This window comes from Mesoplodon bidens (genome assembly GCF_964165515.1).
Source record: "Mesoplodon bidens genome assembly, chromosome: 15".
In the NCBI taxonomy this organism is placed as follows: domain Eukaryota; kingdom Metazoa; phylum Chordata; class Mammalia; order Artiodactyla; family Ziphiidae; genus Mesoplodon; species Mesoplodon bidens.
This window is the reverse complement of record NC_138171.1, coordinates 79,080,260-79,106,655: the sequence shown is the minus strand read 5'-3', so window position 1 is coordinate 79,106,655 and position 26,396 is coordinate 79,080,260. Positions and strand designations below refer to the sequence as shown.

At 43.0% G+C, this 26,396-nt stretch overlaps 1 protein-coding gene across 2 annotated transcripts in view; it reads right to left on the bottom strand.

Annotated features, from left to right (window-relative positions):
* Positions 1-1,648: 1,648 nt before the first annotated feature.
* The window catches only part of SPTLC3 (serine palmitoyltransferase long chain base subunit 3), a 132,324-nt gene continuing 107,576 nt past the window's right edge, over positions 1,649-26,396 (bottom strand). For both annotated transcript variants that reach the window (XM_081257868.1, XM_081257869.1), the window contains 3 exons: positions 13,418-13,553; positions 8,142-8,271; positions 1,649-2,782 (listed from right to left, as the gene is read on the bottom strand). In XM_081257868.1, coding sequence (XP_081113994.1) covers positions 2,669-2,782; positions 8,142-8,271; positions 13,418-13,553 — 380 coding nt within the window. In that variant the 3' untranslated portion in view covers positions 1,649-2,668. The remainder of the gene's footprint in view (positions 2,783-8,141; positions 8,272-13,417; positions 13,554-26,396) is intronic.

Genomic DNA, 26,396 nt, shown 5'->3' with positions numbered 1-26,396 from the left:
TCTAGTGTATTTTTCATTTCAATTACTGTATTGTTCATTTCTTTTTGTTTGTTCTTTAATTCTTCTAGGTGTTTTTTCTTTCATTCTTCTAGGTCTTTGTTAAACATTTCTTCCTTCTTCTTGATCTTTGCCTCCATTCTCTTTCTGGGGCTCTGGATCATCTTCACTATCATTATTCTAAATTCTTTTTCTGGAAGGTTCCCTATCTCCACTTCATTTAGTTGTTTTTCTGGGATTTTGTCTTGTTCCTTCATGTGGTACATAGTCCTCTGCCTTTTCATTTTGTCTTTCTTTCTGTGAATGTGGTTTTCGTTCCACAGCCTGCACAATTGTAGTTTTTCTTGCTTCTGCTGTCTGCCCTCTGGTGGATGAGGCTATCTAAGAGGCTTGTGCAAGCTTCCTGATGGGAGGGACTGGTGGTGGGTAGAGCTGGGTGTTGCTCTGGGTGTAGAGCTCAGTAAAACTTTAATCTGCTTCCCTGCTGATGGGTGGGGCTGAGTTCCATCCCTGTTGGTTGTTTGGCCTGAAGCGACCCAACACTGGAAGCTACAGGTTCTTTGGTGGGGCTATTGGTGGACTCTGGGAGGGCTCATGCCAAGGAGAACTTCCTAGAACTTCTGCTGCCAATGTCCTTGTCTTCACAGTGAGCCACAGCCACCCCCCCACACTTCTGCAGGAGACCTCCTACACTAGCAGGTAGGTCTGGTTTAGTCCCCTATAGAGTCACTGCTCCTTCCCCCTGGGTCCTGATGCATATACACTACTTTGTGTGTGCTCTCCAAGAGTGTAGTCTCTGTTTCCCCCAGTCCTGTCAAAGTCCTACAATCAAATCCCGCTAGCCTTCAAAGTCTGATTCTCTGGGAATTCCTCCTCCTGCTGCCGGACCCCCAGGTTGGGAAGCCTGACATGGGGCTCAGAACCTTCACTCCAGTGGGTTGACTTCTGTGGTATACGTGTTCTCCAGTTTGTGAGTCACCCACCCAACAGTTATGGGATTTGATTTTATTGTGATTGCTCCCCTCCTACCATCTCATTGCAGCTTCTCCTTTGTCTTTGGATGTGAGGTATCTTTTTATGGTGAGTTCCAGTGTCTTCCTGTTGATGATTGTTCAGGAGTTAGTTGTGATTCCAGTGCTCTCACAAGAGGCAGCGAGTGCACGTCCTTCTATTCCACCATCTTGAACCAATCTCCATGCTTCTTCATCCAACACAGGAGCTGTGGGTGGAGTTTCTATCCCAACTCACAGCATGAAAGCCTTGGTCCATCTGTGTCATGCAAAGTCAAACCTCTCTTGAAGTGATTTGTTTATAGTGTCATTTGATGGAGTGGAATGTTCTGTAACTCATTCGAACTATTACAGAAGCTTTGCTAAAAGGTCACCACTGCTTTTTAGCGTTTCCCAATCTGGGCACCATCTGGAAGCTTGATAAAGATAAGGTTTTCCCCTGGCTTCTTCCATACCAACTAGATCCAATTAGCAAAGTGCTACTTTTGCAGAGAAGTTTGTGTTCACATTTGGAGAGAGAGAGACAGACAGGCAGACATACAGAGACAGACAGAGAGATAAAGAGAGACAGAGACAACTCAAGTAAATTTCAGTTAGTTGCCCCATAGTGTGCAAGCCCACTTAGCACCAAATTGGAGTGCTTATGCGAGAGGAGAGTAGTATTTAATAGGCCTGAATGGGGAAGGGGGTCAGAATTGAAAAGTGGAATAGCATTTACTTTTAAATGTCATTTTTGAATCAATATGTTCTTCAAGTGTAGTCTTGAGAGGCAACTCTAAAGGAAATTGAATTTCCCCATGTACTCCAAATTTAATAGAAAAATGACCACTCAGTCATTAAAGTAGTAAAAGCGATGCTAAACATTCAGTCTGCATGGCACCAGCAACATTCAAGTTGTTATAACTTTACAGTTTTAGTCTAGGCCTACTATTGGCTTGCTTGCTTTCTGCCCTCTTCCTGATGAAACAAAAGTCTTGCATTTTCCAAACCTCAAAACTCAGCTGTAAAACTGCAGGAGACCAGCAAGCGGAAAAGGAAAATTTCCTTTAAAGATGTTTGGTCGCTGCTGGCCAGGCCTGCACTCTCCCTTGAAACATTAACTATGGCTTTTGACACTTGTCCTTGGAAAAAGTCCAAATGTGGCAAATGGTAAAGGCAACATTTCTTTACCCTCCTGCCTGGAACTCTCTGTGATACGGATGAGTTCTAGCTGGTGTTTCATGGGTAACAAGGAGTCCAGCTACTGCCCACCACCCTTGCCCCCATCTGCAGATGAAATTAGCAAACACGTAATAAGATCTACTGAACTGAAAAATCAAAACCCTCTTATTTGGTTGGAACTCCTGAAAGGGTCTGGACGAAAGAGGCTGCACAATAGCAACTAAAATACAGGCTCTTTGTTATTAAAAATATTCTAAGAAGTGCGTGTGTGTATCTGCAGCAGGATACTTAGGGGAAGAGAAAATTAAACTCTGGAACCATAGTTTTGTCTCTGCAGAGATATTAAAAGCACAACAATCGTGTCTCCCTTGGCTCAATGAAATTGGTTTGGAAACCAAAACTGTCCTTAGAAAGGAGAAGAAATCTATTCATATTTCTTTGGAGGCAAGGAGGGAAGTCTTTCTGGCAAAGTCTTTAGGCTCCATTCAGGTCCAGGAAACTCAATCCTCAAGTTCAAAGCTCGTCTCGTCGTAGAGTTCGGGGCGTGCTGACTTCCTGTTCCGGGAATATTTCACATGCAGGAGGTCACCCATCTCATCCAGGGCTTCCAAAACCTGCAAAGAGATTCCTTCCATCAGTCGTCTTTAAACCCCCAAGTGGCCTTGCTCTCTGGGGGGTTTACAGAGAACCACACTCTTCTTTTGCCAGCTTATTCGATTTTAAAGAAAAAGAGAAAGATCCAAATCATTAAGCTGTGGTACATAAGCCAGCCCTAGAGGAATGTTAGAGGCTAATGCATTTTATTTTCATATTCTTTAATAGTCTAACTCCACATTATGAATCTTTAGTTTATTTTGGGGGTGAGAGGAGAGGAATAAAATCATCTGATCCATGCTTACCCTTGAAGGATTTATTTTAAAGTTTAATGACATATATAAACTTGTGGAAGAAAAAGAAAACTTTGCAGATTACATTTGTGTTAATTCTTCATGACACAGCAAACCAACCTGGCCAGGAAGAAAATGGAACATTATGGGAGCTAATTAGGTTCCTCCTCTCTCTCCCATTCTTCTGCTGCCCCCCTCCTCCCACACCCAACTTTTAAATACTCATCTCTATGCTCCATAGAATAACAGAATTTAAAACCACAAGAGACCAAGAACTCATCTATTTCAATTCTCTCAATCCAGGCAGGTAAATGTATCCCCAATTTTACAAATGAAACAACTGAGATCCAGAATATACAAAATGTAAGTTTTTCCTTCCAGTCTATCACTAATCCTACTGAATTGGGTATGCCTTTTCAACCTTTTGGGCCTGTTTTTCTCAACAAGTCAAAAGAAAAGGGAAATGATATTAGAGTCCAATGTTTTGAAAAAGGTAAAGTGAGAATCGTTACCATCAGAATGAATGACTCATGGGGCATATGGATTTTCTCCATTGGGAAATCTTGCAAACTGACATTAGTTAAGATCCCTACCAAGATGTTAAGAATAGTTTATTTCTGGGTGGTAGGATTATGGGTAATTAAAATTTTCTTTTTACTTCAATTTATTTTCTTAATTTTTATACCAAATATAAGCCCTAGGAAAAAGTATCAGGCTTTACATTTTAAGTGGCATCAATCTGGGATAGTTTCTGTTGCTTTTCCTGAAGGTGGGGGATGGAGTAGCTCTGTGACTTTGAAAGTGAAGGACCCACACACCTGGGGGAGAAGTACCACAATTCATGAAGGATGTGGGAGGAAATCATAGGATTTTGATTCATTTTAATCTCAACTTTAAAAAAATTTTTTTATACAATTTTAAAGGTTACTTTCCATTTACAGTTATTACAATGTATCAACTATATTCCCTGTGTTGTATACAATACATCCTTGAGCCTATCTTATACCCAATAGTTTGTGTCTCTTGCTGCCCAACCCTTATGTTACCCCTCCCACTCTCCCCACTGGTAACAAGTAGTTTGCTCTCTATGTATGTGTCTGCTTCTTTTTTTATTATATTCACTAGTTTGTTGTATTTTTTATATTCTACACATAAGCAATGTCATACAGTACATGTCTTTCTCTGTCTGACTTATTTTACTTAGCATAATGCCCTCCAAGTCCATCCATGTTGCTGCAAATGGCAAAATTTCATTCTTTTTTATGGTTGAGTTACATTCCATTGCAAATACATACCACATCTTCTTTATCCATTCATCTATTGATGGACACTTAAGTTGCTTCCATATCTTGGCTATGGTAAGTAACACTACTATGAACATTGGGGTGCATGTATCTTTTTGAATTCGTGTTTTTGTTTTTTTCATATGTATACCCAGGAATGGAATTGCTGGATCATATGGCAGTTCTATTTTTAGTTTTTTGAGAAACCTCCATACTGTTTTCCACAGTGGCTGCACCAATATACATTCCCACCCACAGTGTACGAGGGTTCCCTTTTCTCCACATCCTTGCCAACATTTGTAATTTGTGTTCTTTTTGATGATAGCCATTCTGACAGGTGTGAGGTGGTATATCAACATTTTTAACTTCTTTTTTTGTGTCTGTTGTAAAATGTACATAATATATTGGTAATGCATGTATTATTTCTAAATGGATTTATGTTGAGGCCCACTAATCAACTACCTGAAACACACCAGTACTCAAACAAGGTCGGGTTTATTCAGCTTGCTGCAGCAGGGAATATGCACTCCAGAAGAGCCATCTTCGTAACAGGGAGTTGAGAAGGGCTACGTATCACATCTGGACTTATGCACGAGATGATTCTAAGGAAGCAGGGACCAGTTCTGGCTTGGATGCTGTCAAGAAGCTGGAGCAGTTCAGTGTTGTTTATATTTAGACTTCTTATCTGGAAGGCGGGAGGATTATAACAAAGCTAGAGCTGTCCTTGGTAACAGAGCAGCTGCCACTCATGTTAGAAGAGGGACCTTTTAAGTCATTTTGTGTTTGTAAAGTGTCCTCCTTTTTGACTTGTTCCAAACATGGTCACTGAATAGACTTCTCTAATATTGTATATTTTCTGCGACTGTCATTTATGTTCAGTTGCTACCGACTGTTCAAGGGGTCATTTTTCACTTCTCTTAGAGTAAGAAACTTGCTCAAATTTTTGTATTGATTTGATGATCTCAAAAGTTTAGAGGCATTTGTCTAGATGAGGTTTCCGTGCTCCTTCCAAACCAAGTAATCCACAGGAATTAACTCATGAAAACAATCACAAGGTATGATATCTATTGAACTGGGTATTCATGAGTGCCTCCATGCCCTTTGGATCAGAAAAAAGGTGCAAATCGACCCAAGCTGTCCATCCCCTCCTGCCGTCTCTGGAGCGTGTTTCTGGGCACATCCTCTTCTCCCCATGCCTGCAGTGTCCCTCTCTTCACTCCCTTTTCCCTTGATGTGTAAACATGCTCAAGTCTTCCCCCACTTTCAAGGGCTTTTTCTAAACTTAATTTTTGCCTTTACACACTTCTCAAAAGACTTGCCTACCATTTCTTACCACCCACTCATTATATTTAGAAGAAACAATTTGTTAAAATTAATATTCTCTAAAATATACTCATTTTAGAGAATCTGGACAATATATAGAACAAAAACAGCAAAGTTCTCCCATCATCTCAAAATCTAGAGTTAGCTCAGTTATTAACATGTTATCTAATAAATTGTTATTGGGTACCTACTATGTTCTATACATTGGTTTAAGTCCTAGAATATAATGGTGATGCAGAAAGATATGGACCCGTGTGTGTGTGTCTGTGTGTGTGTGTAATTTGAGCTCAAAGTATCCCTTTCATTTTTAAATTCTTTGTATTCTTATTTCTGTTCCCTGCACTTCCCTAAAACTCTCTCTTCTGAGCAACAGCAAGATCCTACTAACTAACTGCTAAGCCAATGGTTTCTTCTCATCTCTCACCCCACTTGGATGTTCTGCTGTTTTGTAGAGACATTTTTAAAAATTAATTTTTATCGGAGTATAGTTGATTTACAATGTTATGTTTGTTTCAGGTGTACAGCAAAGTGAATCAGTTATACATGTACATATATCCACTTTTTATTAGATTCTATTCTCATATAGGTCATTACAGAGTATTGAGTAAAGTTCCCTGTCCTATACAGTAGGTTATTATTAGTTATATATTTTATATATAGTAGTGTGTATATGTCAATCCCAATCTCCCAATTTATCTCTCCCCCCACTTTCCCCCTTGGTAACCATAACTTTGTTTTCTACATCTGTGACTCTATTTCTGTTTTGTAAATAGGTTCATCAATAGAATATTACTTAGCCATAAAAAAGAACAAAATAATGCCATCTGCAGTGACATGGATGGACCTAGAGATTGCCATACTGAGTGAAGTAAGTCAGACAAGAAAGACAAATATCATATGATATTGCTTACACGTGGAATCTAAAAAAATCGCAGGGACATTTGATCCTCCCCCTCCTTGAAGCTTTTTCCTTTTTACTCTGTTGAGCACTACACTAGCTTATGACTTTTCCAATTGATCTAGCTCCATCTAAGCCCAGTTCCTCATCTGTGATTCCTATATCCAACCAGGGATGTAAGGGGAGTCTGCGCTTGGCCCGTTCACTTATATTTGGACAATTATATCTTCTACCATTGACTTTAATGACCCCTTAGTTCCTCAGATTACAGCAGCTCCAGGCTTGCATACTCTCCTAAGCTCCAGAATTGGATTTTATTTTCTTTAAATTTTATCGAAGTATAAATGACTCAGTTACACACACACACATACACACACACACACATATTCTTTTTCATATTCTTTTCCATTATGGTTTGTCACAGGATATTGAATATAGTTCCCTGTGCTATACAGTAGGACCTTGATGTTTATCCATCCTATATATAATAGTTTGCTTTTTCACAGATGGCCCGTAGATTTGTAAACCCAACATGTCTAGAAGTGAGCTCGTTTTATTCCCCCAGTCCTGTTGATGTTATCTTCTTCCTTGCCATATACCTTATCTCATATACGTGCTTAGTTTTGCTGTTCTTTATTTGCTAGAGGGCTAGAGACCTCGGATTATTCTTGATTCCCTCACCCCATATGTGCTCTGCATCCAATATTTGCCAAGTCTTGGCAGCTTCATGCATGCATAACGTCTATTCCTAGATCCATTTCTTTTGTTTCTGTTGCCCTTGACCTTGTCATCTCTTGTTTTGTTCAAATAGCTCCATAATAACCCACTCCACCTTCATGCAGTTGTCTATATTTCTTTTTCGAGATGAATTTATTCTGTCTGATATTATTATGAAGTGCTTATTTATAGTATGTTCTCTTAGACTTTTTGCCCCAGGGTTTTGCATAGAGAAGACACCTGATAGTGTTTGCTAAACTGCATTGATTTTATAAGACAGTTTCATCAATGCTAAACTGACTGACCTGGCTTGGTTCTCTGATATTATTCATTCACACAGAGATCGAAATCCAAGGACAATGAAATGTGGTTTTGAAATCCTTTACACCTCACGTAGGATGAGCTTATATGATAGATCTGTCTTTGTTGTTGGTTTTCCAACATGTGGCTTATTTGGGCCATATTTTCTTATGAGGGACATGGTGGCTGTGAGCAGTGCCAGAATGCAGGCAGTTACTGCTGAAATAGCACGTGAGATCAGCGTCTGCATTTAAGAACAAGCAAAGAGCAGGATGTCTGGCTACTCAGTGGGTCTTTGCTATGAAACCAAAACACCGACTTGACTCAAGTCTTCACTGAGCTGATTTTCTTTTCTATCTGCTGAGTTGATCACATTGTTGGGCATTGTTAGGATACCCTTATTATTATTATTATTATTATTATTTTTAGCAGTGAGTGTTATTAGTGTTGTTTTCTCAAACCATCCAAGAGAAACCCAGGGAAACCCAAGCGAGCTCAGTAAAAGAACGTGCTCGGAATCCGAGGACCCCATCCTGTCGCTTCTGCTGGGCTGTGGAGTACTTACTGCGTCTAACATCTCCCGGGTATGTGCTGCTGAAACACAGAACCGAGCCCGGGCTTCTGCAAGGGGAGTAGCTGGAAATCCAACGACCACCACGCCGATTTTTCTCTTTAATAGATGCCTTGCAAAAGCCCTAAGGGAAATGTTAAAAAGGAGGTTAACTGAGAGATGACAAAATTACACTGCAAAAGAAAAAAGAAAAAAAAAGGAATGTGGCTAATTGACTTTTTTAAAAAATTTATATTTATTTTGGCTGCACTGGGTCTTAGTTGCGGCATGCGGGATCTTTAGTTGCAGCATGCAGCCTTCTTAATTGTGGCATGCGGGATCTATTGGGTTGGCCAAAAAGTTCTTTAGGGTTTTTCCATAAGATGTAATGGAGAAACGTGAACGAATTTTTTGGCCAACCCAATAATTCCCCGACCAGGGCTGAACCCTGGCCCCCTGCATTGGGAGCACAGAGCCTTACCCACTGGACCAACAGGGAAGTCCCTACTTTTTTTTTCTTTTGCGGTATGCGGGCTTCTCACTGTTGTGGCCTCTCGCGTTGCGGAGCACAGGCTCCGGACATGCAGGCTCAGCGACCGTGGCTCACAGGCCCAGCCGCTCCATGGCATGTGGGATCTTCCCGGACTGGGGCACGAACATGTGTCCCCTGATTCGGCAGGCGGACTCTCAACCACTGCACCACCAGGGAAGCCTGTCCCTACTTTTTTAAAGTAAGTAGAAGCTGACTGAAGTAATGAAACTTCCCTCAGATACAACCGATAAGGAAATGTGACAGCCAGTCACTTGATGGTACACATAACTGAGTGTGTATACTGTGGGGTATGGCGCACTCATTAGATAGTTACATGTACAGAGCCTTTGACATTGAGCAGAAAATCCTGGTGCATGTGACCCTGGTTTAACAAGTCTGCACATATGTAAAATCTTCTGTCTGCAGGGTTCCTAAGGAATAAAAACCATTACTCAATAAAATTACCTGAAGAAAGAATATGTTAGATGCATACTTATATGCTTTAAAAACTTAGTACTGATAATACAGTGTGGAAATTTTAAGAAGCCTCTACTTCGTGACTATAATTTCAGGATCCAGATCAGAGGGTCTGCAGGAGCCAGTCCCAAGCCATGTTATCTTTCCAGCGACAAAGATTTTATTTTCCATCAAGCCAAAGATAGGAAATAGCAAGGGTCTCCTCAGTTGTTATGTGTATGTTCAGGGATAATAAACCCATTGGCTGGATTAAGGGGGGATGGGGAAGGAGGGAGAGAGAGAAATGCACGCACACAGAGGTTGGTCGGTAGAAGCAGCCTGGAAGCTGTAGGTCATAGAATTACAAAGGTCTTTGATACTGAGTAAAACTTTTTAAAGCTATGATTCCTTCCCCTTAACTGTTTCTAGCCTCTTTTTATTTCAGAGCTAATTTCAGTAACGATTCTAGAATACCCAGCTCTCAAATTCTGTAAACTTCTTACTCTAAGATCCAATGTCAGACACAGGCATGTGCACCCCAAGTGAGCCTTTTCCCCTTTGTGCTCCGTCGCTCCCCGCAGGAATCCTTAATCACTAAGATGCTTTGCCCTCAAGTGGGGTAAACGTCTCAGATCTGTTCTTAGCATTAAGAGGTTGCTGGTGTCTTATTTTAGGCTGGAAGCTGACAGCACCACAGAAACCTTGAGTCGTAACTCAGGAAGAATCCGCGACGCAGGGGTCTTTCATTCTCTTCCCGTTTAGCTGTCTGCCTTTTGGTTTCCTCGTGCAGAATGCAGGTTATCAAAGAAAGCGGTGGAGATTGCAAGAACTACCAAACACACAGCCTCTCTGGCCCCCTGGCTTGGCCATGGCAAGATATAGCCTTTGATTTGGATTGGGAAGTTTACAAGGGGATGGAGCTTTCTAACTGAGGAAGCTTGAAAACAGCCATTCTTTCTTTTTCTTGATCACCCTATGGAAGGCTGCCCACGGAACTGCACAGGATGAGAGCTCGTAATTGTCTGAGAAACAAGTCAAGTGCTTTTATTGCTAGAGTACAAACCACCTGACCAAAATCGGGCTGGTTTTCGGGACTCCCCAAAGACCATTTTCACTGTCTGCACTCTTCTCTTTGTACCAGAGGAAGTAAGTTTTGCCAAAGAATGTAGAGCGAAATATATGACTGTTGATTCATTAGGCTAACCTGAGGCCTCCCCGGAGCAGTTCTAAGTTTAAAACTTACACTACTAAACCTAGCCTCTTTCAGCTAATGTATACGATTGCCTCTGGGTTTGTATTCCCCAAAGCAAATTAGAGCTGGCATAGGCTGAAAGAAACTAAACTATGGGAATAATAATAATAATAATAATACATTAGCATTGCATTGCATGCAGCATCACTGCATTTTCTGCACCACCATCCTCCAAGTGTATGATGAGGCCTGAGGATGGAAAATGTCAACCCTGTACCAAATAGTAAATACAACATATTCTTGATTATTTAAGTGAATGTTTTATGAGTGAAATCGCATTATACTAAACTCCATAGAAGATTCCAGTGGTAGAATTGCAACAGGACTTTATCCAAAAGGATACCTGGCTGGAGATAATGTCTCCATTCTGTGGTAGGTGGAAATGTGGAGAAATCACAGTTCTTTGAGAAAAATCAAAAGTTTTTAAATAAGCAAATGAAACAAGTGCTCATACACTGGCTTAGCCAATTAACTCCGTTTCAAAAGGTTCTCTGCCTTCAGCTTTCCATTGAAGAAATATCAGCACAGGAAGCAAGATTGGGCAGCAGTAACTCCTGCCAACATTAGATAATATTACCTTTTGTAACTAACCTGTTCTAAGTTTTCTTAACAACCCAAATAATTAGATTTTTTTCCCATTGTCATAATGGATGCCTTTTGATTCACCAATGATGACATTAAAGAGGGTTAAATTATACTCTGCATTGCTTTAAAGAGATGTGTATTTTTCCCCTATGGGCTGTCCTGTGCGTTGAAAAGAACACTGGTTTCGGAGGCAAATGCAACTGGTTTGAATTCTGGCCTCCAGTGCCTACAATGTGAGTGACTTTGTGGTGTCTAGGTGTCTTCATTTGTAAACCAGGGCTAAGCATCCCACCTTCAATGGGTGATCACTGGTTTTAAGAGCCTTCCTTAGCATATAAGTAACATCCAGCAATGTTAGCGCCTCCTTAGCCATGCAACCACGATGACTCAATCTTACACTCTGTTGAAACTAACACTTATCATCATTGTAGCTATAGTAAAAGTAGTAGTAATAATGATGTCTACCACTGAATGAGTGCTTCCTCAATTACTATATGAAGTGCTTTATATACATTATTAATACTATTAATGATAACAGCAACACTGAGTAGCTTCTATGTAAGACACGACATGCCAAATGCTGATAGACTTCATCTTGTTTAATCTTCAAATGATCTTAGGAAATAGGTCCTATTCTATCCCATTTTCAATATGAGAAAAGTGGGGCTTCAGAAGGTTGGTTAACTTGTCCTAGATCCCCCAGCTAGGACGAGGCAGAGTCCAGTTTCTTTTTCACTCCAAACATCTCATTATGCCTTAGAACATCACTTTTCCAGGAAACTCCCTCTCCGTTTAATTTTCCTTTTTCACATTAGCTTTGTCTAGTCGGGACTCCTGGCATATAAAGGAGGAGGGGAACTCCCTCTTTCATTCTGTCACCGTGCACTTGAATTCTTGCATTGAAATGCATTTGCTTTTATTCTTCATGGACTCTTCTCATTGGATGGATTCATGTTCCCAGCCTGTTGAGGTTCTAATTCTAGCTTCCATCATCAAAGTCAAAAGTATCCAGCACGCTCCCTACCGCCACCCTCTGGTGTTGACACTCTCTAAAATGAAACAAGTTTACTTTTGGCGTCTTCATTTGAGCTAATCATAAAATATTAGATAGGCATGGGCTACGTGTGGGGTCAGAATGTACGGTTTCCCCAACCACTCAGAGTAAACGTGGGTTTTCTTTCCTGTCATCTAAGATCAGATGGTAAAGGGTTTTGGGTTATCTGCCAGTTGGACTCACCATTGTCACTCCTTCCTGCCATTAGCACAGAGCAGTATCCTATGACATTTCTGAAGCACACTGTCTTCTTGGCTACTCCAGGAATTATTTCCTGATCCAGATCCATGAACAAAGGTTTGAGTGTTGGATGGCTGTGTTGCATGAGGCAATTCATGTGTGTGCTTTAACTGCTTATTATTTTGCTGTGGTGAAATGACACAAAAGTGTACTCCCCAAAATCCATCTTTTTGGAGCATATAACTCAGTCCTATCCATCATGAGTTTTCAACTAATAGCTCCAGAACTTCTTTTCTATACTACATCTAATACTCTGCCAATCTACTTCGACTGTTAAGAGAATCAAATGGAAAGTTCCAACAATGGGGTTGTGTTAAAGGAGTGTCAGGTTGTCTAGAATCTGATAAACATTTGTTGAGAATTACTTTCTACCATGTGCTTCATCAGATACACAGACATTTTATATTAAAAGGAGTTTAATTAACTTCCTTTTAACAACAGAGTTAATTATTCTCTAGCAGATTGGAGATGGCTCATGTATAAATTCATCTGTGCCATACTGAGAAAAAGTCATTTTTCCTCTTTATACAGTTTTTACTAACGCTCAACCTCAGAGTTGCAATCGAGGGAAAACAACCCCAAATAAGCTTACAGGAGTGGTGTTAACATTTTTTGTTAAGAGCAAGAGCTTTGGAGTAAGCCTAGGTTTGGGTTTGCCTCTTGGTTTTACTACTGCTTGACTGGTATGGCTTTGAGAAGCTATTTAACTGCTCTCAGCCTCAGTTTCCCCACACATGAGGGTGCCTTCTTTTGAGGATGGCCATGAGAGTGCAATGGGAGAAAGCACAGAGCCTGGTAATGTTGCTTTTGAATGTTGGGAGAGACGGTTTTTTGAGGTTCTCCCTGAGAAAGATCTTGGGGGAGGAGGAAGTGCAAGATCATCATCAATTTACAGCTGAGGCTTGAGATAAGTGACTCCACCCAATTCACAGAGCTTGGAAATGATGGGCCGCAGTACCTGGCTCCCTTCCCACAAGATCTGTGAAAAGGTCTTGCTGATGGGCAAGGCAGGTAGCTTCTGAGAAGCTGGACAAGTGAATTCTGAACTCGGCGTCCCGCTCAAAGTGCAAAGCAATACCTATGCTGAAAGAGCCCCCTGGTGTCAAAAGCACCATCTCTGTCCGATCACCTTGGAGCTTAGGTGTTATTCTGGGAGTCCGCTGGATACTCACGCTACTTTAGCAGGCATGTAAAGGAGCAGGGGAACAACGGGAGATTCCTCATTGCCATAGATAATGAATCCCATTTCACTCAGTCTCTGTCTGAAGTATCTTGTGTTTTCTGCAAGTTGCTGTACTCTCTGCAACCCTGAAAGGAAACAGGCATGAAATCCATCAATTTCCACATGGCAGAGGGAAGCAAAGGTCAGACTGTCTTGGCGAGTGTTCCTAAGTCTTTCTGCAGTCCTGCATTAAGAGTTGGAAGGGGGTCAAAGTAGGGTAGGGAAATATCTCCTGGTGAGCAGGTGTGAGCACTGATGCCTGGGATCTGCCCTGAGCGTAGAAGGCAGGATCCTGGGGAATGGTGCTGCTGGGTACTGCTGGCAACCAAAGCCAGGCTAGGCTGCAGGGCAGTAGGGGAGCAGGAAGGGTGTCTAGCAAGAAGGAAAGAGATGAACTATCATTTACTAGACACCTACTGGGTGTGGATTCTGCTAAATACTATAGGCACATTAGTTCAGGGGAAGAGAGTGTGACAGGAAGTCACACATACACACACACACACACTCCACCCCATACCAGTTGTTGGTTGTGGCATTTTAGCCAAGCTGAGCTGACCCATTAAGTAACCCTTCATCTAGGTCTCTAATCAAAGAACACTTCATCCAATCTGAATTAGAAGGGGTAGCATATCCTTGGACAGATAGATCCATTGGAGACGGGGACTATTTTGTGAGGCACCCAGTGGTGATAGAGTAACAGAGGAAAGGGAAGAGGGGGCCCTCTGCTTTCTCCAGACAGAAAAAATGACAGGGTTGGCCCCCAACAGAAGGTCAAGCAAGGTACACGTGCCCATTTCAAGGTTATTGGTACTTCAGCTCAAAAGCTTATCTTCTGTCTTAAGTGCGTATCCCAGTGGGAAGGTCACACACATTATGAGATGACCAAAGGGAACTGAAGAGTAGAAAGAGTTCTGGAGATATCTGTCTACTCACTTCTGCCTCTAATCAGGTAAGTGAGTAAACTAGCCAAAGCCAGAGAGTGTTTGCTCAATAAGGAAGATTGAATAGGATTGGACATTAAAGTCCCTGAGAAATCAGTCCAATGCTTGCATTTGATGCAGTGTTGCCATTCATCAGGAATTTGCTGATACAGCTGACCTCCATTCTGATTGGTCAGGCATCCATTCAAACTGATCAACTCTTACTTTACCAGTTATTCAATTTTTTTTTTTTTTTTTTTTTTTTTTGCGGTATGGGGGCCTCTCACTGTTGTGGCCTCTCCCGTTGTGGAGCACAGGCTCCGGACACGCAGGCTCAGTGGCCATGGCTCATGGGCCTAGCCGCTCCGCGGCATGTGGGATCTTACTGGACCGGGGCACGAACCCGTGTCCCCTGCATCGGCAGGCAGACTCTCAACCACTACGCCACCAGGGAAGCCCTTATTCAATATTTTGAACATCACTCCTGAGTGTGTTTGTAACTCTTTAGATGGAAAATGGATAAAAATGTCAATAAACATGTCATCACGGTCTTCTAGTTTCTTCTTGGAGACATGGCCCCAGACCGTACTTTGACAAAGGGTTGAGCAGTGGGTATATCCTGCTCAGCATCCTTCCTCCAGGGGACCATGATGTTCAGGTAGAGTTGGCTCCACCTTTCCTCTTGGCTACAGGGGTATTGTGTGACCCAGGCCTGGCCTATTGGAATACTCCACCCCCCTGATAATTGGGTCATTGATGGAACACAACCAGGGCCTACCAGTCTTTCAGATCTACTGAGGAAGAAGTGTAAAAACAAGGTCAACTTCAAGCTACATCCTTGCCACCATGGAGGAAACCTGCTTGAGAATGATGCTGATTCAGAAAAAAGCCAAGGCACAAGACAGCAAGAGTCTTGATGGGATCATTGGAACTCTTGGGTCTAGCAGTGCCTAAGTGAGTCCATCCTTTGGACTGTCCCTGTTGTGTGAACCATTACATTTCTTTTTCTTACTGAAGCTACTTTGAGCTGAATTTCTACTACCTACAACCTGATATGTCCTGATTAATACAGGTGGCCAATAATTGGATGAGTGGACTTCTTAAGGACAATAGTAATATCAACAGCAATAATTATTGTAGCTTACAGATATGTAATGTCAACTTTGTTATAAGCACTTGGCATTTAATGATTTATTTAGTCCTCACAACAACTCTATTGAGGTAGATGCTATAATCTCATGTCATACACGAGGAGGAGACAAGTAACTTACCCAAGTTCACATAGTTGGTAGGTAGCAGGGCCAGAATTTGAACCCAGGCAGTTCATCCCACCCCCCAACCTCCCATTTGCATAAATTTTGTTGCATAGACACAGCCTCTTTTGTGCTTAAAAAAAAAAGAACAGTTTTGTAACATGCTGAAGTGTCCCTTGGAAACTTGTATTTGTACAGAGAGCAACCTATTTGAAGGACAGAACTAACAATGAGGAAGGAAAATATTTGTCATTACTTAAAAATAAAAATATCATCCATACACTTTGAAACTGTGTGTGTTTAGGAAGATGAGAACATAAGGAGTAGGGAGAGATTGGGGACCAGAGAAGGAAAAGAAAAGAGGGGATGTGTGTAGGCATAAGGCTGATTCACTTCGCTGTGCAGCAGAAACTAACACAGCATTGCAAAGCAATTATACTCCAATTAAAAAAAACCCCCCAAAAACAGAAGAGGGGCTAGAGTATGACTTATTTTAAAGAAGGTGATTCAGATAAAAATGAACGAATTTACAAAACAGAAACAGACATACAGATATTGAAAACAGACTTAGGGTTACCAAAGAGGAAATGTGGGGAGGGGGGATAAGTCAGGAGCTTGGGATGAACATGCACACACCACGATATATAAGAAAAATAACCAACCAGGGCCTACTGGATAGCACGGGAAACTCTACTCAGTATTCTGTGATAACCTATACGAGAACAAAATCTAAAAAGAATGAATATATGTAGAACGGAATCACTTTGCTGTACACCTGAAACTAGCACAACACTGCAAATCAACTATACTCCAATAAAATTAAAAACAAACAAACAAAAGTAAAGAAGGTGATTCAAATGAAGGCACAGATATACATCCCAGCTACCAAAATGTATTCCATATGGCTTGTCCCCTTGTGTGTTCAGCTCTTCTGTTGATTGTTAGTTGCACAATGAATAGATGAGTTCATCAGGCTGAGTCTGATGATTCCTAAATGATCCCCCTCACAGACTAGAAGGATTTCCTGGCCTGGAAGTGCATGAGTGACTTAAATTGCTTTTCCCAATGGCATTATCTTTGCACTTGCCCATAATGACTCATCCATCATTGGGCTGTGCAGCTACTTAATTGGCCCCGTCTGTCCTCTCTGCCTTGATTAACCCAAGTAACTGGATCATGAACTAATGTCATCATTTTACTGCTTCTAGATCCCTTGGAGAGTTGACCAAACAGATCAGAATATCGATTGCAGGGGCAGCTGACTCTTGAGAACTGAATGTTTTATTCTTGCCCTGTCTTCTCCCTCTTTGAACCATTTAGCACAGCATGGCTGACAAGCCATTATGACACACTTCGTGGTCACCATGTTTTCTCACATAGGGTCACTATAAATGCCTTGAGGTCTTTTGAGTTGGCCAAGACACAGCTCCTTTCAATTACTCTATTGCTCACTCTGGAAAATTGGAAACATTCTCCTCCTCTTGGAGGGCCTGGGGGCAGAGAGAAATTTGTACATATAAAACGCTACTCACCTACAGGATGTGGGTGATTTTATTAATTATGTTGTGCTTTGAGATCCTTGTTTGAAGAGGGCTTTATAAAAGTAGAAGGAATTTTTAGCACTTGTTCTTTCGTACAGGGATGGCCATGCCAGGATGGCATGGGGACTGGGCATGGCAGTGACCTTCCCTTTGCAATACACAAAGTCCCTAATTAAATAGTTCCTGATTCTTCTTCCACTTATTATAATACGTAGAAGTCAGGGAAGGCTCCACACAGATAAATAAGTGAAGGATCAGATCTCTTATGTAGAGTGCTGGAGAGTTTATACGAGTGTCTTATTTTGCTGTATTCTGGGTTCTCTGGAAAAGGAATAACCTTTGGAGTTAAATGGACTAGGAACCAAACTCCACCTGGACAATGTAAGGCTTTGAAACCTCAGTTTCACCTAGCGATACATAAGCTTATCTCACAAGAAGATTGGGAGAAATAAAGGGTTAATGCAGGAACATGCTTAATACTGTGTCTGGGAAAAAGGTACTTGAAAGGTTAGTTACATTTTTCTGTTAGCAATAGTTCTGGGTAGCCTCAGTGGCACCTCGAAATCATTTGGAGAGCTTGGCAAAATCCCATGCCCGGACTGTACCCCAGACCAATGAAATCAGCATCTCTGGTAATGAGATCAAGCATGAGTTTCGGATTTCACCAGGTGCAGCCAAGGAGACTCAGATGTCTCAGAAACAATGGGCATTACCAGTTCACCCCCGAGGCCATGCATGGCTGTGTTAGGCGCCTGACTGTGTCTTGGCTGAGTCATGCTCCTTGGTTGGACATGGAAAGTAAAAGATGGGCGTATGTCTTAGCCTCTTGTTTGGCAAGATGACATCCCAGCATTTACTGAATGCTCGAGGTCTCTAATGGTATGTTTGTGGGATCACTTGCTCCCCTGACAGTTATTGGCTCCAAAGTGCTCACTCGACTTGAGACCAACCTCACTGTCAACCTTGCCCCTCTCATGAGGCTGGATAAAATCAGGGATGGACCCAGCTGGGCAGATGACCTGTAGGTTGCCATTCTACCCACTTGGATTTCTAGCTCTGCCAATTTGAGAGATGGACTAGGTTTAACCTTCTCTCCAATGTTATTAAAACAAAAACAGCTGGGGCAGGGGAAGGAAAACAAATAAAACCCAAAGTGTCACCACTACAAAGCCATGCCATCCCCAAATAAAAACAATCGTCTGTGGCATTTCCAAAAATATGCTCAGGTCAACTCAATCTCCAGAGGGCCAGAAGGAATTGTGGACAGTAGACACTCCCAGAATGACCTGTCAAAAGCTAAAGAAGGAAAATATCTTCTCTGTCGAACCATCGAACCATCATCTGCTGGCAAAAGAGGACAAAGGCATTTCCCCCTGTAAGACTGAGTGAAAGAGGCGGATTTGATGAGTTTGCAAGACAATACCAACGACACTATTTTCTGCAGACTTTGCAAGCTTGCTCTCTAACAGAGGAAACGTGCATAGACCCAGATGGCACGGGGGGACTTATTTTATTATTCCCCAGGCTGAAAAAGGCACATACAGAAATACACACCGCCCTCCTTTCACCAGTGCGGAATACAGGCTGGGCAACCTCGAACATGCTCCTAGGCAGTGACGCTTGGGAAATGCGGTTCTCTTCTTTAGAGATAGGAAGAATCTTTCCCTAAAACATGTCTCACAACTTAAGAAGTCGATCTTTCTGAACAACCAGTTTGATCCTCAAGAGTGCCCGCAGTGGTCTGAGAAGGGTTCCCTCCCCCCAACCCCTGCCGCCTTGCCTCCTTCCCCTTCTTTGTCTGATGCTCACACTAGGCTTCTGCTCTGGGCATGGGGAGGGGGCGGGAGCAGGGGTGCCGGGGAGAGACCTTGGAGTAGTTTCATTGTGGCAGCAGGAACCCAGCATCTGTTATTTTAAGCTCTGGACAGCAGACAGGACATTTTGTTTCCTACACACTCGGGGCAGAGAGATCTCAGGAAAGATCAAGAGGCTACCGAGCAGCAAGAATCATAAGAATCACATTAGCAGTGACAAGCTTCCCAGTGGGATGGAGAAGACAGCGTTTGGAGTGGTTTGCTGAGAGGAACACATATTTTTATCAGGCACTGAAGCTCTCCCTTTTGATGTCTGGATTCCAAGGTTACGGCATGCTTTATAGTCACATACTCGTGTGCCAAGGACGGTCCAGGCTGCTCAGTCCTGCCCCTATGGAATGCACACAGGAGCGGAGTGGGCAGGCTGGACATCAGGGTGGACGGCTGTCTACAGGACAGGATTTCATGCCCCTGTTTCCACCTCCCCACCCACTGCTCAGATACACCGTCAGGGGCTTAATCCACAAGGAGAGGTGACAATGGACATGTCTTGTGCACCTACTATGAGCCAGGAGCTGTGCTTTTGGGCCCCCTTCACAGATGAGGAAACCAAGGCTGGGAGACTGTTCATGCATTGCACAGCTGACCTGGAAATCGGCGGTGCCTAAGAGTCTATCAAAGTCTGCTCCTTGTAAGAAGCTCGTAAGCTCATTTCTGATGAGGTGTGAGTCCCATGATTCATGGATTCATACATTTCACAAATGAAAAGCACTCACTATGTACAAGAGCCAGCTGCTAAGATGGAGGAGAAGATGAAAAATTCTGGGGCTATTTGGCAAGAAATAACCTAACAGTAGAGAGAGCAGATATCAGATAATATACACATGAGACGAGCCATAAGACGGATATAGACAGAGTCAGCTGGCCTGTCACATAATAGTGCTTCTTGAATCCTTACAGAATGAGTGATAAGATTTCACATTAACTTGTATTTAAGTAGAGAGCAGTATCTTAGCAAGTCTCGAATGATGGAGTTTTACACATCCAATGGGGTAATTTGGGAGGCTGGGGCCTTTGGGAGCCTCGCGAATTGGTGATTCTTAAACAGGGGAACACACCAGAGTCTTCAGGGAATAATTTTTTTTCTGGAATACTCACAGGTAAGCCTCTTCTGCAGAGATTCTGCTCCAGAAGGACTGGTGTAGACCTTTTACAAAACCTCCCCCTGGGTAACTGTGGTGTGCACCCCAGTTCTGAACCCTCACTCGTAGTCATAAACTGTTGTGGTTGTTGATTCTATGCAGATAATAAGGCTGATTCTAACTGAAGCCTCCAGAGAGCAATTTGTCTCCAAGTATTTTTGCATTTTTCCCCTCCATCAACAGGTCCGTGTGTCAGCTCCCATCTGCCCTTTTCTTTTTTCTATGGAGATGAGGAAGACACTCGTATCTGAGCCTTAATTTACTGATCTGTTAAATGGGGATGATAACAATCTATTTCCCAGGACTTTGGGGAGAATGTTATTTCATACTTTTCTGTGTGAGTGGCTGTTGTGTTCAGGGGAGAATTAAAAGATGAATATGTCTATTATTTTCAAGGAGCTTATAGCCTAGAAAAGGTATGTAATAATCACAGACGGTAGAAAATTGAATGCCCCGTGGAAGAAATGCTCTGGGAGTTTGGAGCCAAGACCTAGAGGTGGTAAGTGAACACCTTGTGTGCCAGGAGGGATGGTTAGCTCACTTGCCTAGAACATTTGGTTTACAGTCATGAGAAACATCAGTGGAATCAGACCCAGACGGCTGCAGATGCCAACCTAAGAGGCGGTGGACACTAGGGAGCCAAGGCAGCATCACGAGCAGGATATGCCATGTCCTGAGGGGGTTTAGGAAGAGAGAGTTATAGTGTATAGTACGTGGAGTAGGATAAGGAGAAAACCAGAGGTGGCCAGACACGTAAGGAGGCCAGAGTGGCAGCAGAAGTGGGTGAGATGTGCTTCAGCAAAGATTGTGGCAAGAAGGCAAAGGAGAGTTCCTGGCTGAGGAATTGGGTTAATGGGGGTCCTCTGAAAGCGCTCTGAGAAACCGTGCAAATGAAAGTAGCCTCTAGGAAGCCCCATCGAGGCAGCGTGTGCATGATTCAAACCTCTGGTTTTCAAAGTGTCTGCTGGGCGGGGTGTGCACTGAGGAAGCCTCAGGGAGGGGGTGCGGGGAAAAACTGAGGGAGGGGCTCAGCGGCTAGGAGATCGGACCACTCCACCCTCCAAGCTGTCTCCATGACAACAGCATCTCTGCCAAGTGCTCAAGGACCGTGAGCCTAATTTTCCTGGGTTCAAAATCCTCTCTGCCATCTTGGGCAAGGCATTTCATCTTTCTGCAGCTCAAGTTTTTCACCTGTAAAATGTGAATAATGACAATGACAATAATAATAAGAAGGATTGGGGCTTCCCTGGTGGTGCAGTGGTTGAGAGTCCGCCTGCCAATGCAGGGGACACGGGTTTGTGCCCTGGTCCAGGAAGATCCCACGTGCCACGGAGCGGCTGGGCTCGTGAGCCATGGCCGCTGAGCCTGCGCGTCCGGAGCCTGTGCTCCGCAACGGGAGAGGCCACAACAGTGAGAGGCCCACGTACCACAAAAAAAAAGAAGGATGCCCATTTCATACTGTTATGAGGATTTGATTTTAAGCACTTTGGACAGTGTCTGGCACACAATAAGTCTTATAAGAGTGTTGTAAGATTTAAAAAATTTGTATAAAATGGACTTTCATGTACATTTCATTTGAAAAAAAAATTCTGTGGTTCAAAAAAATATTGAAAACTATTCATTTCCACTGTTCACCAAAGACTGAACTTACTTGCTTGGATTTGTCCTCTAAGGCTGGGCCTCTGTGATCAATGGAAGTGACCTGTGGTGTCTACAGCCAATCTGGTTGTTCCTGTACCCTCCTCAGTTTCTTTGGTTTTTTTGTTTTGGTGCCTAGGACATACCTTTTGATATTTTCTTAACCCCCAGAATTAAATATTCACCAGAATAATGTTCATTCTCAGTATTCAAGTTGAAGCATATGACCACTGGAAATCTAACTACATAAAGTCCTATTTACAAAAATGAAATACATTTTAGCGACATTAACCAGTACTTAAGACGTAATCACATGAGCTCTTAGAAAGGACTGGGCTCTTTCTGAAGAAAGAGATTCTCCACTGCTGGCTTTGAAGATGGAGGGGGTCACACGGTGAGAAATTCAAGTCTCCAGGAGCTGAGAGGGGCCCCAGCTGACAGCTGACAAGCAAACAGGGACTTCAGTCCTGCAACCCCCAGAAACTGAGTTCTGCCACCACCACATGGGAGCCTGGGAGAGGAGTGTGAACTGCAGAAAAAAGCTGCTGACACCTTGATTTCTGCCTTGCCAGGGCCTGAGCAGAGAAGAAACTTCCCAGACTCCCGACCCCAGGAGACTGTGAGATAATAAACGGATGTCATTTGAAGTCCGAAGTCTGTCGTCATCTGTGATGTAGAAATAGAGAACTAATACATTCTGTCTAGCCTAGAGCACACGCGGGCCTTCTCCAGCCACAAATCCACCTGCTTAATCCTCCCTGGCTGTGGCTGACCTGATTTTCTCCCCAAACTTCTCCAGACAAGAGCTGGGCTGGGGTACGGCCCTCTGCCGCTTTTGGGGTTTTTGCTGCTGAGCTGAAAATGAACCCGTGATGGAGAAAACAAAGATCAACGTGGAACAGGAACTCCCCTTCCCCCTCAAAGATCCTGCAGCTGGAATCACGTTCTTCTCCAGTTGGACTGAACCAGCAGAGAATTCCATGTGTGCTACATCACAACTCCCCCAGCTCCGACTCCATCCACCCAGAGGAAACAAGAGGGAAGAGGTAACTTCTGTAGGACTCAGGGTGTAAAAGGATATCTTGTTTGTAGGACGGGAGGAAGGAAGTGGCCATGTTATCCTTTTGCCCCAGTGCCATCTAAAAGACAAACAGATTCTCCTTACACTCTTGCTGGGGAAATCTTTTAAGGCCTCAAAGCAAGTGCAGAATTTACTGAACTGCGATAAAATTCTGCGCTTGGCTAAGTCTTAAGGCGAAGTATATGAAGGGATAGAACGTTGTGGAACATTTTTCAAGCCATTTCTGCACAACCAGACAAACATCCCCTCCTAGCTGGGGCTCCACAGGTTGGCTAATTCTGCGTTTATTGGATGCCCACCCCCTTCCCCGCAGCGTGGTCCTACAAGCACGTGAGCAGCAATAGGGCAGAGAGGCAACACCTGTCACTTTGCTTGCTGACCCCAACCTTAGGTCCCCCCCCCAAACAAAAACCAGGTAGAACTTTCTTACCCCCCAGCACAGGTGATTAATCATGGACAGAGGCAGCCCCTCAGTTGAAAGCCAGCCGAGCGTAGCACCGCCATCTGTTCTGCGTTAGCTCTTGTTGAAAGGCCAGTGGCTTGAAACCATTTAGAAAACGCAGCCCTCCGTGCCTTCTGTCTCTTTCTCTGCCTCTCTTTGCATCTCCAGCTGGTAACCAAGTGGCAAATATATTTAGGAAGCAGTGGCTGGGTCCCCCCTCAACAATGCCATGGGCCTTGGATGCCAGGGGCCTCAGACGGCCCATTATGGGTGGGATTCTCTATGGGCTCTTCTGCATTCATGGAGGGACTTCAGAGGGAGAGAACCAACGATGTGTGGCTGGGTTTAGGGGGAGAAAAGAACTTGGAGGAAGTCAATTTTGTATTCGCTGAACTCTATGCCAAGGTAGATGCTGAGATGACCTTTCAAAACGCCGTGTCTAATTATCACAGAATCACCTCCCTAATCACAGTCCTTTCTGGTTCTCACTGTCTCTTCCTCACAGAGATTCTGGGTGAAGAGTAAGTCAGTAAGAACAGCCACGAGATGAGCTTGATAGTTCGGATGGATAAGTGTCATTTGCAGCCCCCAAAGAGCTTGCCCTGCAGGGAAGCAACATCTTCCGAGAGATGTTTGTGAATGGATCTCGTGTCAAATATAAACAGTAGGAAAGTGAGGAAATTCCACTCTGGAGAGTGAGCTGCTACCACCCAGTGCACTCCCTTCCTTCCCCCTTCAAAGCGTTAAATCTTCCCAGTTAGTCACTCCCGTTTTTAAACCTATCAAACTCAAGTGTAAAAATATGTGTGCCCTGTTCCAGGGACCAGAGCAGAGGTCCAAGGTCACAGCTGGAAGGCGCGGGGGCCACTTTCTCCAAGTCCACGTCGGGTTAGAAGCAGGGTCAGTACCTCACCTGCCAATCTCATAATAAGATTTCACAAATGATCAGGATGAATGAAATAATCCAGACAAAATAATTTAAAAATGAGGCATGGTTGTATTTTCCAGTGCCAATGCATTATATTTTAAGTCTCACTCTTTTTTCTTTTATCTTCAGTTTCCTCTCCAGAGGGTAAAGAAAAGAAAAATGATTGAGGTTCATAAATTAATGAACTTATTTGAAAGACCTTGCCATTTTATTCAATTCCTTCTCCTAAGAACTGAATACAAAACAGAAATGTAAGCCTTTGGAAAACATTTTTATAAAATCCCAGATATGGTACAGAATGAATTATGTGGAGTGCATTTGCCCACATGTACATAACAGAAGCACACAGCTTTTAGTGCTTCCTAAAGTAGATGGAATGCTTAAGGCAATGTTGAGTAGAATCATATTTTCATATAAATTCAATCTCGATATGAAGTTGCTAGTTTTATTTTTCTACCTGGGCTTAGAATTCAGTTTTCCCTTGTGACTAGTTTACCTTGATTAGTCACATGCTGGGTGCTGATGTGATGAACATCAGAAGGTTGATACTTTTTAAAGCCTCTTAGCCTCCTTTTAGTCCATGGTCTTAAAAGAACCGAAGTGTGGCTGAATAAGAGAGTTGGGGTGGGGGCTTCCCTGGTGACGCAGTGGTTGAGAGTCCACCTGCCGATGCAGGGGACACGGGTTCATGCCCCGGTCCGGGAGGGTCCCGCATGTCGCGGAGCGGCTGGGCCCGTGAGCCATGGCCGCTGAGCCTGCGCGTCCGGAGCCTGTGCTCCGCAATGGGAGAGGCCACAGCAAAAGAGAGTTGGGGTGACTCAAAATAAACCCATCTGATTCAAATAATTAACCTAAATGTCCATGTGTTTAAATTGTATGTTTTCAATTGCAATTTATAATTTTCTGATAATGATGCAATTTATAATTTTCTGCCTCATCACATCCTCTCTTTCAGAAAAATGGCCTGATTTTCTGAGAGTGTGTTACTACTTCCAAAATATACATTCTCTCCTGTTCTGGCCTGACTTCCAGAGCTGTTCCAATTTCATGTCTTTTTAGCTTCTTTGGGGAAAGCACTATGCCCAGGGTCCATTTGCTGCCTCCAAAAAGTACACAGCATTGGGGAATTGAGCACCATCATAATGATAATGATCTCAATACCTGCCATGGCCTGGGACTCTGTTCTACGAGAAAGAAGCAGAAGTGGTTACGTAAAAGCCAGACTAGAAGCCCCGAGAGTCCCTATAAAAGGAAGAGATTTGTCTTCAGTCTTTTGGACTTTGTTTTTCTTTTTCCTTGAGCTACTTTTATTCCACTCCAGGTCAAGAGTTTATTTTTTAAGTCAATAGAGAAAGATTGGGAAACTGTCTAAAATATACAATGTCTTCCCACAGTATACGTCCATCAGAAAGACTGGGGAAAGAATGTCCTGGGCTGAGGTTAGGTCCTGTGGCAAAGACTGGCTGGCTATTCACCAATCCCATTTCCCCCTCCTAGGCAGGCGGTTAACTTCATTTCCCAGGATGCTTTGTGGTTAGGCAAGGTCCTGTGACTGAGTCCCAGCAATAGGATGTAGGCAGAAATGAAACATACCATTCCAGTTATGGCCCCTGAAAGCTTCACACACACAATCCTCTTGGCTCCTCACCCCTTTGATGGCAACCTTGGAAGCCCTAAGTTGGAGGAGCCACAAGATGGAAGGAGGCTGTGTTGACACCCATTTTGGGCTCTATATGAGCAACAAAAAAATGTCTATTGTATTATATGTTGGAGTTTGTTACAACAACTAATTAACCTTAACTAATACTGACCTTGTAAGAAAGATACCATGAAAAATTTTCAAGCATTCAAAATCCTAATGCTCTTTTACTTTTCATTGGCTAAATGGTGCCCTGGTAAAGGGAAACTCTAATTTTTCAGTGTTAATTTTATTTTTTTCAACCTCTCATTACTAGTCACCAAACAATGTCATGAAAACCTGAAGTCTCTTGATTGAAAAAGACCCTAAGTGCAAATCATCATTAAGATGGAGAAGAGGAGGGGAGGAGGTCCCTCCAACATACTCAGTGGAAACTGCCATTTTGGATGCTTAAGAACACCTGCGCGCCTC